General features: G+C 35.7%; 1 protein-coding gene across 1 annotated transcript; it reads right to left on the reverse strand.

Moving 5' to 3' along the window:
- Positions 1-906: 906 nt before the first annotated feature.
- Positions 907-6272, reverse strand: LOC137837313 (3-ketoacyl-CoA synthase 20-like). Its single transcript, XM_068646290.1, has 2 exons — positions 5569-6272; positions 907-1925 (listed from the first exon to the last, which is right to left on the reverse strand). The coding sequence occupies exons 1-2, from the start codon at positions 6184-6186 to the stop codon at positions 1140-1142; spliced, it is 1404 nt and encodes a 467-aa protein (XP_068502391.1). The 5' UTR covers positions 6187-6272; the 3' UTR covers positions 907-1139.
- Between the last annotated feature and the right edge of the window lie 12952 nt (positions 6273-19224).

Genomic DNA, 19224 nt, shown 5'->3' on the forward strand with positions numbered 1-19224 from the left:
TCAAATGCGGTTCTATAACCGCAATTGTAAATGTAAAATAGCCGCATTTATTTTACATTTCTGCGCTAGTGAACCGTAATGATATAAACATTACATTGAATAATTCAAGCAAATATAACAGATATTTGGAGCATCAATGTGAATATGAATCTTGTCATGAAACGAAATGAAGAATCATGAATTAGTGAGAGGAAGGTACAAATAGAGCATCAATCACATCCGAAACCAAAATGACGTAACACGAATTTATATGAGGAGAATGATGAGAATTCTAAACTAATTTTGAATTTGATGTTGGAGATGAGAGATGAAAGAAGTGTTTAGGATTAGAGAAGAGTGAATGAAGAAGGGTGAACAGAGAAGAGTCTAGGGTTACAAAGATGAGACTTACCATATCACTTAAAATTAAATTAAAACTCACATAGTAAATAATCATATTTAATTTTAATTGCATAATAACTTTCTTTTCTGTTTATTTCAAAAACATCACTACATCACTTTTATGTTTTCTATTTTTCCCTGGTGTTAGGTTAAAAGAAGGAGAAGCCAATAAAAAAAGAAAAGAACAAAATTAAAATATTTTATTTTGATTTTTAAAAAATCATTGATTTTATCGTAGGTTTGGAAAACCTCTAGTAAATGTGTGGCTTACTATATGTTTAGAAAACCTCTACTACTACATTTGTGTCTTATTAAATGTTATAGTAATCTCCATTATTAAACTTATACTAAAATTAGAAATTTTTGTAGTAAGACAACTATTCTGTACATTTAAATTATCTTGAGAGGACCATTTTAGATTTCTGTATTCGGTTGGATTTGGGTCATGTATTTGGTAGAGCGTTCGAGCATGGATCGTACAAATAATAAATGATTAAAGTTTATCATTTGACCAAGCTACGTAAATGGTTTAAAATATAACATTGATATTAATATTGTTTAAGAAGAAATATATATATGACTGTAAGATCTGTCTCAAGAAATATGACAAAAGGTGGTTGTCCATGAAATCAAGCTAGAGAAATTACCAAGTACATAATTCTTCTTCCCTTAACCGCACAACACACATGCATACGTGACGAAACCCAAAATCCAAATCCTTAACAGCAGAACAAACCAACAACCGAAAGCCTGATTCATTATTTGTTAGTCTTGACGGGGAGAGGTTCAATCTTGACAGGAAAATTACCAATCTCATCCCTCCACGCGCTGCTGCACGACGCGGCTTCGACGGTGTTCAAGGCAAGCCAGACGGCAGTGTTGCACTTGAACCCCGACCCAAACGCCATCTGCCACACCCTATCACCCTTCTTCACCCTCCCCTTCGCCTCGCAATACGCCAACTCGTACCACACGGAGCTCGAAGAAGTGTTTCCGAACCTGTACAGCGTCATTCTAGAAGGTTCCATGTGCCAGTCTTCGAGCTCCAAACTCTTCTGCATGCGGTCCAGCACAGCCCTCCCTCCCGTGTGGATGCAGAAGTGCTGGAACGCAAGCTTGAAGTTCGGCATGTAGGACTCGATCTTCGTCTTCAGCACCTTCCTCTCGATTAGGTTTATCAAGAACTTTATCTTCTCCGAGAGTGGGAGGACGAGGGGCCCCAGGGAGGTGATGTGCACTTTCAGCGCGTCGCGTGCCACGTTCATCAGCTCTTTCGAGAGCGACACGCCCACCTTCTTCTCCTCATCCTCCTCCTGGAAGACACACCTGTAGCTGTTTTCGTCGGCGCCGACGTGCGTTCGGAGCGTGTGGAGGAGCTGGTACTTTGCGCGGCAACGGTCCGACGGGTGGCTGGAGAGGAGCGCGGCGGACCCGCCCATTCGGAAGAGGCAGTTCACCAGCAGCATGGAGGGGTTGTTGCCCCAGTACATGCTCGAGATCTCATTTTCCGTGCTCAGAACCAGCGCGTACGAGTTCGGGTGTGCCTGCAAATAAAAAATTTTGTTAGCTGATTTATTCATGTTCCGTCTGTCAGAAACCAAATACTTATAGATGAAAATAATGAATGAAATAATAATAAAATGATTCAAACTTCTTTTTAACTCAGTGCATCTCTCTTACAATATTAACTGCATCAGTTACTAATCTACTTTTGGTAGATATATTTATGAAAATGTTTATTTTAACTTTTTTTTTATCTGTCTCATATCTGCAACCCACTTTGCGATCCGGTAAATATTACCCGTTTTTCATACAGTTAGATGGTTGGTCCACAAAAGTAGATGGGTCTACATCATTAAAAGGACCACTTCATCTCATCGTACAAACTACTCTTAAAAAAATAAGTGGGTCTCTAACTAACATGATTGATCCCGACCACTCCATCGCATCGTCGTTCTCCTAAAGCTCACTCTTTATTTTCATTTTTTTGCGTCAGGTACATGGCCCCACCCATCAGCTGTCAAAATAGGTATGGCATGATGAAAGACCATATTAAGAAATAGCGGCATAGATTAGGTGAATCAATCTTTGTATATATAGTTTCACTTTTTAATTTTGGTCTCATTTATTTAATTTTTAAAATATTCAACTATTTTAAAAAAAATTTAATCTGAGGCAAAAAATATTATGTCGAGCCAAGAAACAGGTAAGAGAATGGGAGAAAAAAAATAAATGTGTGGTTCTTTTTTATTATCGTCAGTTAGATATACTTAATTGGTTTAATTGTAAGTTTACAGTGAAACAGATGATAACTTTGTATGTAAATTTTACAGAACTTTTCTTGCATATTTTATCATAATGTATTTTTCTTTTTTTTTCATTTTCAAATATATTAAATATGTAGTAAATTATTTTCTTATCTCTAAACTAAAGTCGACTTATTACTTATTTTTTACAAAACGATGTGGTATAATTACTGATAAAAATGTATAAATAATAAAAGGTCAATATTTAAAATGAGTGAAAAAAAAACCTTGAGATTTAAAATGTTAAAGTTTAAGATAATTGAGAGCAAGAGAATACAATGCATAAAATAGATACAATGCATAAAATAGATTTAAACTATAAAATTTATGAAATAATAATAATTGAGTGATAAATATGAAATTACACCTAATAACTGCTTCCCTTTTATTTATAAATAAAAAAACACATTTATATTTTATTTTATTTAATAATATTTTCCAAAATATCTAAACTGCAATTAATTTATGAACTTTGTTTGTTTAATTAATGTCTGAGGCTCTAGCATGTTTGGTTGGAAAAGACTTTCGGCCTTAAATTTCATATGATCATCAAATTGGGCTCATGTGAGCATTAAATGTTCCGATACAAGGTTTAAATGCCTTTGAATGGATTATGGGCTTTTATGGCTATAACATGGGGTGGGTGACAATCTTTGCCCTACAAAAAATCTTATTTTATTTTATTCTAATCCATATTTTTATTATAAAAATATAAAATCAAAATAAAAAACAAAAAATATGGAAAAGAAATTAATGGAAGAAAAATAAGATGAAAAAGAAAAATTCTCATGAATAGATATACTTTTTTTTATCTCATTTTTTTAATCTTTCCTTTGTCTCCTACGTATTTTCTATAAAATAAGCGGGTTCTTGGTAAATTTGGGTATTGATGACACTTTATCGCATAAAGTTTTCTTACACTGAAAAAATAAAAAAAAACACCAATTTCATAACTTTTTATAATAATATTTTAAATTAAAAAATAAATTAAAATATTAAGTGATTTTTTTTATTGATGAAAGTGTATCCCGTATTTATATCATGGTACAACGACTCTGAAAATAAAACATGGCCCCACCGAACCGACCAACTTAGGTATTACATGAACCCGTACTATATTTGACACTCTTTAACTTTTCTCTCTCATAACATTTCATAGGAATACTTTATTATATGTTTGAAAACTGATAAATTAGAGATATTTTTTTTAAATGATGTTTTGATAATTTTGAGAGTTGTATATAATTTATTCAATAATTTAATTTATGCTTTAATTAAATAATTTAATTTAATATTTTAATAATATATAAAGTTGTTAAACGGAAATAAGAGAAAATCTATGTTGTCAAAGTAAATGTTTCTTTTTTTTATATGATATTTTTCTACCTCTTGTCTTTCTTATGTCTCTTTCAATGTAACATTTTCAAGAAAAAAAGTTTGCCATAAAAGTATTTTCAAACAAATATATACTTTTCAATGCATGGACGAAAATTCATTCTTGTAATTTTCCATTATCCATTATCCATTATCCGGCTTATTTTTTTGGCACATGCAATGCTAGTACACAACAATGTTTTTTTAATCAGCTAGTACACTGTTGCAGAGGAATCAAAAGAAGACAACAACGTGTTGTGATTTTCACCCATTAATGGAGAAAGAGAGAAAAGAGAAGTAGTTAATGATATAATAGTTGAAAAGAACTAGAAAGAAGAAAAAGATGAAAACCTAGCGTAAGAAAAATGAGATCTAAAAGGTTTGAGAACATCATAAGTATTGTTATACCAAAGCATGAAGCAAAATATGATAGTTGTACGTACAAATCTCGGAAGATATACTCATTAATTGTTGAAGAATATTTTTTTAGACCTATGTGTTAAAAGTTGGAGATATGACTTAAAACAAGTGATTCATAATATAATATATGATAAAAAAAAATATAAAAATCAAATAAGCATTTGTATTGTTAAATTATTCATATATTATATATTTTGGAATACAGTAATATTCATACAATAATTTATACATATAACAGATTTTTTAAGAGGCTTTTTATTTTTATTTTTTTCAAATTGTAGAAACTGTAGAGTTCACGTCTTGTTTAGTAATTTCCTCATAATTCTTTGATTTTGAATTGATAATAGAGTACTTATTAGAAGGAATATATAATATAAAATGCATTGCAGGTCATAATTCTTTGATTTTGAATTGATAATAGAGTACTTATTAGAAGGAATATATAATATAAAATGCATTGCAGGTACTCCTCTTTTATATTCCCGAGGACTCAAATATAAAATAAGTAAAAATATAATCAAACTTTGACTAAATAAACTATTTAAATATAAAAATCACCGCAAAATATAGATTCATTGTATGTTGAGACTTTCTTTCTCATCTACATTCACTTTACAACTTTAAAAAAATATTATTTTATTATAATATAATATTTTATTAAAAAATTGAAAAAAAAAGTAATTTAAAAATAGTGGTGTTAAAATAACTTTTTCCCTAAGTATAAAGAGCAATTAATATAAATGAAGTGAACTCATTTCGTAATCAGAACTAGTATAAAATTAGATTTTTTTGTGTGTATATTAAAGTTAAAATTAATATTTTACTGGTGTATCTCTTTTCGTATCATCTTTTGTTATGTACTATTCTTCTCTCTTCAAAAGTATTAAAAGTCTTTAGTTTGAGTTTGGAGTCTCATATCATGCTACATATGTGAAAAATTGAAATGATTCAAAGTAGTTTTAGTTTCATGTGAATTGTTATTATCTACATTTAACAAGATATGAAGATATGGTAAATATGCAATAACATCTGCAACATATCTAACACAAGAAATGAAAATTAATGAGCATGCATGATAAGCGAGAACCTGAAGGAGATGTTTGGCAAAGTCAACAGCAAGAACCCCTGCACTGCACCCCATGCCACTGAGATTATACGCCAAAATGTTCCCTCGAAGCTTATACCGATTGATAATGGAGTCAGACAGAGACGGTGTGGGATTGAACAAGCAACAATTTACCACAAGAATCCCTATGTCCTTCGCCTCAATCCCAGTTTTCGCCAAAAGCTCATCAACAGCTCCGAAGAGCACCGTGTCTGTTTCCTTCCTTGCCTCGTCCAACGTTAGCTTCGGCGGAATCGCCAACAACCCCTCTGGAACATAGGTCCACGGTCCCAACCCAGACCTGTCGAGAATCTTGTTCACGAGCTTGTAGTTCTCGTCGGAAAGAAACCCCACGCGCTTTGCTCTGTCCAGCAACGTTTCCTTCGAGCAAAGGCACGCCATGCTTGGCTTGAAGCATGCAAAATTCACCAAGTAAACATTGCAGGGTCGGTTTATTAGAAAGTGGTATAACATTGCCATGGCCATGCATGATGCTACTATGATGGAACCTCGATGTTTCAACCCAGGGACATAGAAACATGCTGTGGTGACAGCTAAAAGGATCGTGAACAAGATGTTCATGTTGAAATGGTGCAGCATTGTTTAGGGTAAGCTGTTGAGTGAGAAGATTTTTGCTGGAGTTGTGAGGAGGGAGGGTGCAAAAGATTGGAATATATATAGAGAATGATTCTTAGGGTAGAGTAAGTGTCGTTATATTGGGCATCTTGGTAAAGGGAGTTAAGAGGTGAAGTGTGGCAGTTAGAAGCCATAACTGTTAGTAATTGTTTTTGTCAGGAGTTAGCTTTGGTGTTAGTTTACAGTTGGTGAATGTCGTTCAAAGAAAATAATAACAACAGTTATTTGATCAGATTAAATAAGGGTGAAACTTATATTCTGCAGCAAAAGAAAATTGAACTTTGGGTGATTTGGTGAGGGAGGAAGAGGAAAGTGGGGGGAAAATAGAATAAAAATGAGGATGTTTTGGAGTTGACACCATGAGTAATGATAGATTAATATTTATTATTATTTTTATCCGTAAGAAAAATATATTCACAGCTGGAACAATTGGATTGCTCCAACCTTTTACAATCCTTATTTACTTAGTATATATATATATATATATATATATATATATATATATATATATATATATATATTCATTTTATCCCTAATCTACTTCCCCTTCTAATTAACTTAATTGCAATAATACATTGCAGTTGCATTAACATAGCTTCTTTAACCATTTATAATGTATCATAAAAGTATATCCTTCCCTTAGACAATTTATCTTGCATATACTTTAGGATGCCTTTGTCATTATGTTGAACCCTACTCATGCATAACATATTCATATAATATACTGCTTATTCTTCTTCATCATTTATCATATTTAAATTTTTATGTGAAGATTACGTAAAGTTTTAATAGGACTTGTTTATCTTTTGTTCTACTTTATAATGTTTGTAATATAATGTTCGTAATATGTTCTATCCGTATGCTTTATGAAATACACAAGAAATTTATTTATTATTTATTTTTTGAATGCTCTAATGCTTTGCATATTTGGAGTTAGGTTTGATAGATCTTTCTTATTTATCATTTCTCTAATAAGGATGATCTTCTTTCTTTTATTAAGAGTGATGGCAGTCCTTTGGTTAAATTGATTAAACTTGTTGTGATAACTTTTTTATTTGAGTGATATGGCGTATGAGGAATTATGCTAGATTTTAGGATAAGATTGAAGTTTCTAAGACTATTTCGGTAATTAAAGATTCAACTTGTCTAGTGGAAAATTCGTCTAAAGCTTAAATGAATAATGATATGTTGGATTTCAACGTGATTAAGTTTTTTGGTATTAATACTCATAGTGGTAAAGTTCTTCGTCCTCTTCCTGTTAGATGAGAGTTTCCTTCACTAGGCTGAGTTAAAATTAACGCTGATGGGGCTGCTAGGGGTATCCTAGTTTGTCTACTTATGGGGGAGTTTATTGGTGCTTTTTCTGCGTTTCTTGAAGTTCATACTACTATGGTTCTTGAGTTTTATGGAGTTATACATGCTATGGAGGAAGCTCAAAGATGGGGCTTACTAATGTCTGGCTTAATCTGATTCTCCCTTGGTTTGTGTTGCGTTTACTGCTAGGACTAATGTTCTGTGGATGCTTCGCAATCAATGAAATACTTGTCTTAATTACTGTGGAAAAATCAGGATTAGGGTTACTCATATTTTTCGTGAAGGGAATGTGTGTGCCGATAAGTTGGTTAATTTAGGATTTATTCATGTGTGACCTTCATTTACTAGTGCCTTAGAACTTCGTTTTATTCCATCTTCATATACCAACACCAAGTTGAACTATTCAAGTTGTTGCATGTTAGTCTTTGACTATCAAGCCCGCTTCGAGAAAATTTGTAATTGCATCAGGGCTTTATCCCCAGAAACCATATTAAATTGCTTCATATCTAGCCTTCACCCTGAGATTCGCAGGGAGCTCAATATACTTAATCTCTATTCCATTTCCTAGGTTATTGGCTTAGCCAAACTCATCGAGGACAAAATTAGGGATTCTAAATCGAAACAACTTTGTTCACCTTACCATACCACTATTCAGAATCCAAACGCCACCATCTCATGTCCTTTTCCACTCTTTTGATTTTCCTTAATACCCTCACTAGTGCAAATAATGCTTTCTACAACGACATATTAGGTCGGTTAATTGAAAACCGATGTAATAAAAACACGATAGCATTTTTGTAAATATTTGGAACATATTACATCAATTGTTACAATGAGGTAACCTAAAAAGCAGTCTATAAAAGGGAGCTGAGATCCCTGGTAAAGGTATACTGTCTATAAGCCCTGAACTGACTTGATCGTCGAAGTGAAATCAATAGGTAGGACCCCCTCTGCTTCAACGGAGCCGCCTTCCAACATCCCAGGGAAGCACATAATCCACCAGGAACAGGATGAGCCACCGCTTGCCTTTGAAGTCAACCGGCGACTAGGTCAACTGGTGAGAACAGGTGATGATGATGATGAAAAGGTGCAAAGTTAAAGCATATATAATGGAAAGCAAAAAGATGGAAAAACTAAAAAGGAAAAGAAGAACACAAGAATATATGAGGAATGGAAATGGTGATGGCATTTTCATGTGTTCTTCTTGAATCAAAGTAGAAAATAAGGTGCGGAAGCAATGGGTGAGATGATCAAGACCCTCCTAGGAGTTGTGTTGGCCTTGTAGGTGCATGATGAGTATGGTGTTTGAGTGGTTCGGCCAGCTCAAGGGAGAAGGTGAAAGGATTGAAGTTTAGAGCCTAGATTTCTAGGAGAAGTAAAGCTTGTGCACAAAAATGGCAGCATAACCTTACTCAATTAAACTTGAAAAATACAAAGAGATAGCCTTCCTATTTATAGGCTATCTTGGACGTAAATGTTAAGCTGAATTCTAAGGAAAAGAAAACCAAAATTAAATCTAAATTCTAAGCCCTTGTGCTGTACCTGTCTTGTTGGTGCCAAAAAAAGATGGAAAATGGCGTATGTGTTGTGATTGTAGAGCAATCAACAACATCACCATCAAGTATAGGCATCCAATCCTGAGGCTTGATGATATGCTTGATGAATTGCATGGGTCAACTCTATTCTCCAAGATTGACCTTAAAAGTGGATATCACGAAATTCGAATCAAGGAGGGTGATGAGTGGAAAACCGCTTTTAAGACCAAATTTGGATTATATGAGTGGTTGGTGATGCCCTTTGGGCTTACTAACGCTCCAAGCACATTCATGAGGCTTATGAATCACACCTTGAGGGATTGTATAGGTAAATATGTAGTAGTTTACTTTGATGATATCTTAGTATATAGTAAAACCCTAGAAGACCATCTAAGCCACCTTAGGGAAGTTCTTCTAGTCCTTAGGAAAAATAGTCTTTTTGCCAATAGGGATAAGTGTACCTTTTGTGTAGATAGTGTAGTCTTCTTAGGCTTTATAGTAAACAAAAAGGGGGTGCATGTAGATCCCGAGAAAATCAAAGCCATCCGCGAGTGGCCAACTCCACAAAATGTAAGTGATGTAAGAAGTTTTCATGGGTTAGCTAGCTTCTATAGAAGGTTTGTGCCTAATTTTTCTAGCCTAACTTCTCCTTTGAATGAACTTGTAAAAAAAGATGTTGCATTTTGTTGGAATGAAAAGCATGAGCAAGCCTTTCAAAGGCTAAAAGCTCAACTCACCAATGCACCCATCCTATCTCTCCCAAATTTTTCCAAAACTTTTGAGATAGAGTGTGATGCATCGGGGGTAGGCATAGGTGCGGTTTTGTTGCAAGGTGGACACCCCATAGCTTATTTTAGTGAAAAACTCCATGGTGCCACCCTCAACTACCCCACCTATGACAAAGAGCTCTATGCTCTTGTGCGAGCCCTAAAGACTTGGGAACACTACCTTGTGTCCAAAGAATTTGTTATCCATAGTGATCACGAGTCTTTAAAATATTTAAAGGGCCAACACAAGCTCAACAAGAGACATGCTAAATGGATGGAATTTCTTGAACAATTTCCTTATGTAATCAAATACAAGAAAGGGAGCACCAATATAGTGGCCGATGCTCTTTCAAGACTGCACACACTCTTTTCAAAACTAGGTGCCCAAATTCTTGGATTTGATCACATAAGAGAGCTTTACCAAGAAGATCAAGAACTCTCATCCATCTATGCCCAATGTCTACATAGAGCACAAGGAGGTTACTATGTGTCCGAGGGATATCTTTTTAAAGAAGGAAAACTTTGCATTCCCCAAGGAACACATAGAAAACTCCTTGTCAAAGAATCACATTAAGGGGGACTCATGGGCCATTTTGGAGTTGATAAGACTCTAGATCTTTTAAAAGCAAAATTTTGTTGGCCACACATGAGGAAAGATGTCCAACGACATTGTTCTAGATGTATCTCATGTTTAAAAGCAAAGTCTAAAACAATGCCGCATGGACTCTACACCCCTTTGCCGATTGCAAATGCTCCTTGGGAAGACATTAGCATGGACTTCATTTTAGGACTTCCTAGGACTGCAAGAGGCCATGACTCTATCTTTGTGGTAGTGGACCGTTTTAGCAAAATGTCCCACTTTATTCCATGCCACAAAGTAGATGATGCTCAAAATATTTCTAAACTCTTCTTTCGAGAAGTGGTGAGACTCCATGGTCTCCCTAGAAGTATAGTGTCCGATAGAGATCCCAAGTTTATAAGCCACTTTTGGAAAACTCTTTGGGGTAAACTTGGAACAAGACTACAATTTTCAACTTCTTGTCATCCTCAAACGGATGGGCAAACCGAAGTAGTCAATAGATCTCTTGGAACTATGCTTAGGGCTATCATGAAGGGCAGCCACAAATCTTGGGATGAGTACCTTCCCCACATTGAATTTGCTTACAATAGAGTAGTTCACAAGACTACTAATGCTTCTCCTTTTGAGGTAGTATATGGTTTTAATCCTCTCACGCCCATGGATTTGATACCCCTTCCTAATCCACAAGATTTTGTGCATAAGGAAGGAGTACTCAAAGCTGATTTTGTCAAGAAAATGCATGAGAAGATTAAAATTCAAATACAACAACAAAATGAGAAGTACACAAAATACAAAAACAAAGGGAAGAGAGAAATAATTTTTGAGGAAGGAGACTTAGTTTGGCTTCACCTTCGCAAAGATAGATTTCCAAATCAAAGGAAGTCCAAACTAAGTCCCCGAGGTGATGGACCTTTCCAAGTTCTCAAGCGAGTCAACAACAATGCATATAAGTTGGACCTACCTCTTGAATATGGAGTACATGACACTTTTAATGTAATTGATCTTTCTCCATTTGTAGGTACCAATGACGATGACGAGCTGGATTTGAGGACAAATCCTTTCCAAGGGGGAGGGGATGATGGAGGAGGGCCAAGCACACCTACCCAAGGAAGCCAAGGCCCAAGCCAAGGAGAGCGTCTAGACCAAGACCAAGGTGAGCGTCTAGGACGTGAAGGTGAGCGTCTAGGACGTGAAGGAGGGAGGCTATCCATGGAGCTAGACCGTCTAGGCCCCCTTACAAGATCAATGGCCAAACATGCTCAAACACAAGTAAATGAAGCCACGGATGGAAGAGAGAAGGCTTTGTATATGTTTGCATAAAGGCCCATTAGGGGTACTTAGTAGATAGGATAGTGTAGAAAGCACTTTTGGATGGAAACATTCTAGAATCTAGGGTTGTGTGGCCGGTCATTGCACATGACCGGCCACACAACCCTATACCAAATGATGGCATTTTCATGAAGTTCTTCTTGAATCAATGTAGAGTATGGGCGGAAGCAATGAATGAGAGTGAGCAAGATCCTCCTAAGAGTGGTGTTGATCTTGTAGGTGCATGTTAAGTATGGGTATTGAGTGGTTCGGCCAGCTCAAGGGAAAAGATGAAGGAATTGAAGTTTAGAGCCTAGGATTCTAGGGAGAAGCAAAGTTGAGCACAATTTGGCAGCATAACTTTACTCACAATAAACTTGAAAATACAAGGTGTAGGCTCCTCCTTTTATAGGCTAAGGAGGACCATAATGCAACCCTAATGCTAGCCAAATGAAATGTAAATGTGAAGCACATGGGTGCACAAATGAGCACATGGGGAGGGGTGTGTCTAGTTTTTATGCTCACCCCCCTCCATGGTCTTTCTAGAATGTTCACACAAATATGCTTTCTACACTACTCTAATTACTAAGCACCCCTAATGGGCCTTTATGTAACAATTACAAAGGTCTTCTCTTCCCAAAATCGTAGCTTTGACCCATGTGTATGTGAAGCTAGACGGTCTAGAAGGAATCCTCATCATGGCCTAGACGCTCCTTAGGTAGCCGCTCCTCATCATGGCCTAGACGCTCCTCTTCATGGGCTAGACGCTCCTTTTTGAGTCTAGACGCTCCTCATCACAGGCTAGACCGTCTAGTCTTGGAGGCTTGGCTTTCATCGTGTGGTGAGCTTGGGCCCTCCTCCATCATCCCCTCCCTCTTGAAAAGGATTTGTCCTCAAATCCAAAGCTTTTGCTTTTGAGGGGGATTGTTGTGGCTGGATGGTGTCCATCATCTCCTCCTTCGGGAAAAGATCTATCCTCAGATTTTCTAACTTGATCTCGGATAGCAGCCTCTTGCTTCGTCAAGGTGTGTCCTCCCGGATCAAATATCAACCTATGAGAATCTTGAAACAAAGCAAAGGAGTTAGAGTGAGTATTTGGAGAACAATTAATTGTGTGAAGTTGCCATCTTTGTTTTTCTCTTGTTTTGGTCAACTTCTTACAATGCTTCCCTTTTGATGGTTGTAGGTGCCCTCTAATCCTCTTAAGTTTTCTAAAATTTCCAAAAGTAGTTACTTTTTCCTTAGGCATAATCCCTTTAGGAAATGGTGACAACTTTAAAAAGGCAAGAGGACTATGTTCACATACAACTTCAAATGGAGAGATATGAGTAATCTTGTGGACTACTCCATTGTATGCATGCATAAAAGGAAAAGGATTCTTATCCCAAGAATTGTGGGTGTCCCTCATGATTTCATGAAGCATAGAAGGGAGAGCTATGTTTTCAAATTTTGGAGCTCTATCCCTTATTTTTGAAAATAAATCATGGAGGCTTGTCACTTTTCTTAAGAAGAGTTTATCCACTTCCATGCAGATTGAATCACAACCTTTTGTTGTCCTAGGGAGTTTTAATATGAAATTTATATCTCCCCAAGGATCATTTGCAAAAGGTGAAGGAGTATAAAGTTCATGAGACATTGCCTTGGGCGTAGTTTGAAAACAAGAATTGTACCTAAGGTAATGTCTTTGAACTTCTTTTTTCATGGGGGACAAAAGTTTTCCTTTTAAAAGCTCTAGAGTTTTATCAACTCTAATTTGTCCCATGAGTTCTCCTTCATGAAGAATTTCTCTTTTATGTGTGAAGGTAGTCTCGTTGATACAACCTTTGTTCATGGAAATTTCAATTCTTTGCAAAGGTTGTCTCAATAAGACATGACAAGTTTCTTTAGGCACTACTTCACATAAAAAATTGTCTTTGTAGATGCCTATAGATGACTTGACCTTCACTTGGTGATATCTTGGCATGTATGTAAAATAATCTACTATATTTTTATCTATGCAAGCCTTTTTTAAGGATTCTTTTTTTTTTTTCTAGGCTTGCAAGTGTTCCTTTACAAAAGGTAAGGCTAGGTTGTTCAACAAGAGGTATATTTTCAAATGTATTTTCAACTTTTCCTTCTTGTTGAATGACCTTGTGGGAAGGAACACTCTTCTCCCACGCCTTTTGTTTTCCAAGGGTTTTCTCTTGCTTTTCTATTTTTACATTTTCTTCACTCTCACTAGCTTCTTTTTCTTGGCTACTATTCTCATCTTTGTCCCTTAAGATCATAGATCTTTCATTGAAACATTGAGATGCTAATTGATCATTGCCAAGGTATTCTAAACATGGAATTTCTCTAGCTTGAGTGTGAGAGATATGCTTGGTTAGGTTTTCTTGTCTCTCTTTCCTAGCTCTCCTAGGGAATTGTTGATGATATTCATTTTTCCTAAGACTTTCTTCCCCAAGATAATCATGATGTTTAGAGCTAGATGCATGAGAATGTAATTTTTTTGAAAATTGAGACTTCTCATTCTTTGCTTTAGTCAATTCATTAGTTTTGATCTCATTCTCCAATTGTTTAGATGAAATTGATTGAATATCCTTAGTAAGTTGTTTCAAAAGAGATTTTAAGGATTTCACCTCACTTTTAAGAGATTTAGAGGAGTGAGAAGACATGACTAAAGCTTTGTGTGTAGAAGTATTTTACCTTGAGAAAAATTTAGGGAAGTCAAAGAAGGTAGTCTTCCAGGTAAGGGAGGTGAGTCACAGTGGACTACTTAAATACCAAGCCTTTGCCTTAGCCAAAAACTATCCCTCAATGTCTTCACACAAAGCTTTCTCTTAGTAAACCACTTGGAACACAATTAAGTTGAGAAATCAGATTTTAATGCAAGAAAACAATGCAAGCTAACTAATCAACAAAGCTAGACGGTTTATCACAAACTTAACAAAATATTCATGCAAAGAGTCAATACTAAAGCAATAGAAAAGCAAATACAAACAAGTAACAATTACTAAACAAGAATGCTATACTATTCGGCCCTAGGTGAGGCTTCTTGGACACTTTGAGCCCTTGAAGACACACTCACCGTCTAAAACGTAATTAACAAGGTAATTAACAATAAACCAAGTTGCAAAGGAAATAAGAGAACTCCCTTTGTTGATCCTCTTTTGGTTAGTGCACTTCCTTGTTGTCTTTGCTTGTTGATCTTCCAAGTGTTTGTAGTGTTTATTTCAAGAATGCTTGTTTTCGGCTTTGGCCTTGTCTTCTCCTTAGAATGATGGTCTTTAATTCTCCAATTTCCAGCACCTAGCAAAGGGCTAAACCTTAACCAAATCAAGTTCCCATTCACATAAGCACCAAAGAAGAATAAATTCCAGCACCCAAATTAGAGGTCAAAGAACAAAAGCAAGAAACAAATTTAATTGAATAAAACAGTACCACCAAAAGGATTTAGATGATGACAACTAGAAAGAGAGTCAAGAAATTAAAGCAAACAAATAAAGGTACTCAATTAAAGGTTGGCACACAAAAGAATTCCTAAAGAAAAGCACTAGATTAGATGACCAAATAAAAAAAACAGCACCACTGGAAAATGTTGTGGGCCAGAAAACGTGTTTGTTCCCCGATTTATGCTGATCTGTATTTTTAGAATTTGGCTCTGAAATTTGTTATGCAAGATATTCAGGATCTTATCTAAAATATGGCTTTGGAATCACCTAAAACGCATGCACCATTTGTTTTTAATAATTTTTGCAAATTTGGTGTTCAGTTAGGCCAGCTGGAGCGCTCAAGATTTGCACTCTGATTTTGTAAGATTTATCATATTTTTTCTGTTGCTTTTTTTGACCTAATTCTTTTTTTGTCCTTTTTGTAACACTTCAAACTTGCATTTTCCAGAGAATCACAAATTTCCTATGAGTGGAAATATTTTTTGAAACAAAAACAGCCAGAACAGAGAGATGAAACAGGGGAATCCTGGAAAACTGGAAAAACAGCAAGATAACCAAAATTTAACACAATGGAATTGTAAGAACGGAAATTGTGTAAGAACTAAGACACAATTATGAACTCAAACTAAAAATAAAAAGGCATCAAAGGATCAAAGAACAGCAGATTCAAACAATTTAAAGAGACCCAAAAGCAAGAAACAATCAAGCCAATAATAGGACTACTAAGAATTGTTGACAAATATGGATTCACATGACTTGACACAACATTTATAGATTCAGAAAATTAAAGACTCAAAGCATAATATGAAGCAAAATAATGAAAGCAATAAAGACTCAAAGCCTAAAAGAAAATAGCAACACAAAGGTGTATGGAATCCTATCACAAATTGCACAAGAACTTGTTCAAGATCAAATGAACAAGAGTGCTTCGGTTGGATCTTCCACAAAGCACACCAAGAACAAATTAAAATGTAAAAAACAGCAAGACAAGTAAGGAAAGTAAATGACAATATGAAATAAAGAAGAACTAAAATTTAAAAGACAAGGAGCTACTCATCTTGAAGAACCAAAGCTCATGATACCAAATGATGGCATTTTCATGTGTTCTTCTTGAATCAAAGTAGAAAATAAGGTGCGGAAGCAATGGGTGAGATGATCAAGACCCTCCTAGGAGTTGTGTTGGCCTTGTAGGTGCATGATGAGTATGGTGTTTGAGTGGTTCGGCCAGCTCAAGGGAGAAGGTGAAAGGATTGAAGTTTAGAGCCTAGATTTCTAGGAGAAGTAAAGCTTGTGCACAAAAATGGCAGCATAACCTTACTCAATTAAACTTGAAAAATACAAAGAGATAGCCTTCCTATTTATAGGCTATCTTGGACGTAAATGTTAAGCTGAATTCTAAGGAAAAGAAAACCAAAATTAAATCTAAATTCTAAGCCATGTGCCATGTGCAATGACCGGCCACACAACCCTAGATTCTAGAATGTTTCCATCCAAAAGTGCTTTCTACACTATCCTATCTACTAAGTACCCCTAATGGGCCTTTATGCAAACATATACAAAGCCTTCTCTCTTCCATCCGTGGCTTCATTTACTTGTGTTTGAGCATGTTTGGCCATTGATCTTGTAAGGGGGCCTAGACGGTCTAGCTCCATGGATAGCCTCCCTCCTTCACGTCCTAGACGCTCACCTTCACGTCCTAGACGCTCACCTTGGTCTTGGTCTAGACGCTCTCCTTGGCTTGGGCCTTGGCTTCCTTGGGTAGGTGTGCTTGGCCCTCCTCCATCAAATGGTGTAAGGAAGGAAGATATGAAGAGATAGAGGAAGCTTATGGATGATGATGGTGGTCACGCCACTTGGAGTGGTGGGAGACTTCAAGATGGGTGGTGAAGAGCCACCACTTGAAGTGCACAAACACCCAAGATAAGACCCACAAAAAGAGAGCACTCAAGACTCACTAAACACTCTGATAGAGTTTCTTTCCTATTCAAAATTCAATGTGTAAATATACATGAGGCAAGACACCCTTTATATAGGAGAAAGTGACTAGGGAAGCAAGAGTGAGAGGGGTAAGGGTGTCATTTGTGAGAAACCTTCTAGAAGGTAGATCAAAGAAACCTTAAACCTAGGTGCACATGTCATGAAAGGTGTGCTCTGCACAAGCCCAAATTACTAAGCACACCATACTCAAATTACTGAGCACACCCTACTCTAGCTTATTCTTCTATTTGGACCCCAAAGTGAGCCCAATTTACTTACATAAAGTTTTCTTTTAAAAAGACCAGAAGAAAGAACATTTGATGCTCTGACTTATATCAAATTCTTCATCTACTAAGGTCCTTCTTAGGTTTGGTGGGACTTTGTCTTGGATGCTGAGATGACTGAATTAATTGTGAAGTGTCTATTGTGTCCTCAGTCATTTTTTTTCTTTGAGATGGTTTTGTGGGTGTTTGCGAGGAGTTAAAGTACCATAAGGATACTCTTCAAGTATTAAAAGTCTTGTGTCAATGCAAGATTTGAAACTTATGGGCTTAAAATCTCATGATTTTCATGTTCTCATGCCATACCTTCTCCCAATTGCTGTTCGTGGGATTGTACCAAAAAATGTTAGACAAGTGATCACTTGTCTATGCATATTCTTCAATACTACTTGTAGAAAAGTCATTAATCCTAATAGCTTGGGGGAATTAGAAAATGAAGTTATCATTATCTTGTGTCAACTAGATATGTATTTTCCTTCTTCATTCTTTGACATCATGGTCCGTCTAATTGTTCATTTAGTGAGGGAAATTATAATATGTGGTCATGTGTTTTTCCACTGAGTGTTCCTAGTTGAGGGATGCATGAAGATATTGAAAGGATATGTAAAGAATTCGTACCGTCCAGAAGCATTTATTATTGAGAGATAGACGAGGAAGAAATTGAGTTTTGTACAACATATATGTCAGAAGTAGAAGCCATATGAGTTCCAAAGTCAAGGCATAAAGCAATGTATGAAGGGAAAGGCACACAAGGTGTAAGGGTGGTTCAAAAAGACCAACATGAAGTTCTCTAAGCACATTTGTATAATTTGAACAACACTGACAATGTTCTTCCTTACATAGATGCACACAAGATGTTGTTGAAGTCAACGAACCCTCGTGCAAATGAGAAATGATTGTTGACTGAGGATAACAAGACATTCTTGAAATGGCTTAAAGATAAATTTGGTAAAAAAGATTGTGATATTGAGGAATTGAAATGGTTAGCATGGGACCTAAATTTGATATCATAACATGGACTGGATATGATATTAATATGATATTTTTTATACAAAGACTGAAGATGAAAAAAGTATTATGCAGAGTCTATGCACTTTGCTAGTCTATGCACTTTGCTAGTTCAAAAGATAATAATCCTATTGTGGCTACTCTTATTTACTTTGGAGTAATTGAATAAATTTGGGAGGTTGATTATGTGAAATTTAGAGTTCTTGTGTTAAAGTGTAAATGGGTTGATTGTAACACAAGAGTGCATGTTGGTGACTTGGCTTTTACTCTGGTTACAAATATAGAGTGGAAGGAAAATCCTTTTATCATGGATTTCCAAGCAAACACATTTTTTATGTTAAAGATCTTTCTAATGAAATGGTGGTTAGTTGTTGTACAGGAAATAATTGAACATGATGTTCATTCATAGGATGACTCAAGGGTCCAATCTGTAGACTAGTCTTAATTCTCAAGACAAATACCTCTTTTGAATGATGAAAATAATGTAGAGGAAGTACATGCTACATGCCATGATCAAAATGAAGAAATATGGGAGAACATTCTAACACTTCCACAATAGAAATCAAGTTATGCTTTTAATAGCTTTTCATTTTAAAAATTGGTTTTATTTAATTTAAATATATATCTTAAACATCTTTTTACTTATTCTAGGTCAATTGCATGTCTGACTTATCAAAGAAGACCAATGAGCCTACACGACTGAGGAATCTTGTCATTAGGCGTATGAGTAATAATATAATTCCAATTCAAATAGACCCTCAGACTGATAAGGCATCAGGCCCTAATCATGCTTAATCATTA

This window comes from Phaseolus vulgaris, chromosome 4 (genome assembly GCF_000499845.2).
Source record: "Phaseolus vulgaris cultivar G19833 chromosome 4, P. vulgaris v2.0, whole genome shotgun sequence".
NCBI lineage: Eukaryota > Viridiplantae > Streptophyta > Magnoliopsida > Fabales > Fabaceae > Phaseolus > Phaseolus vulgaris.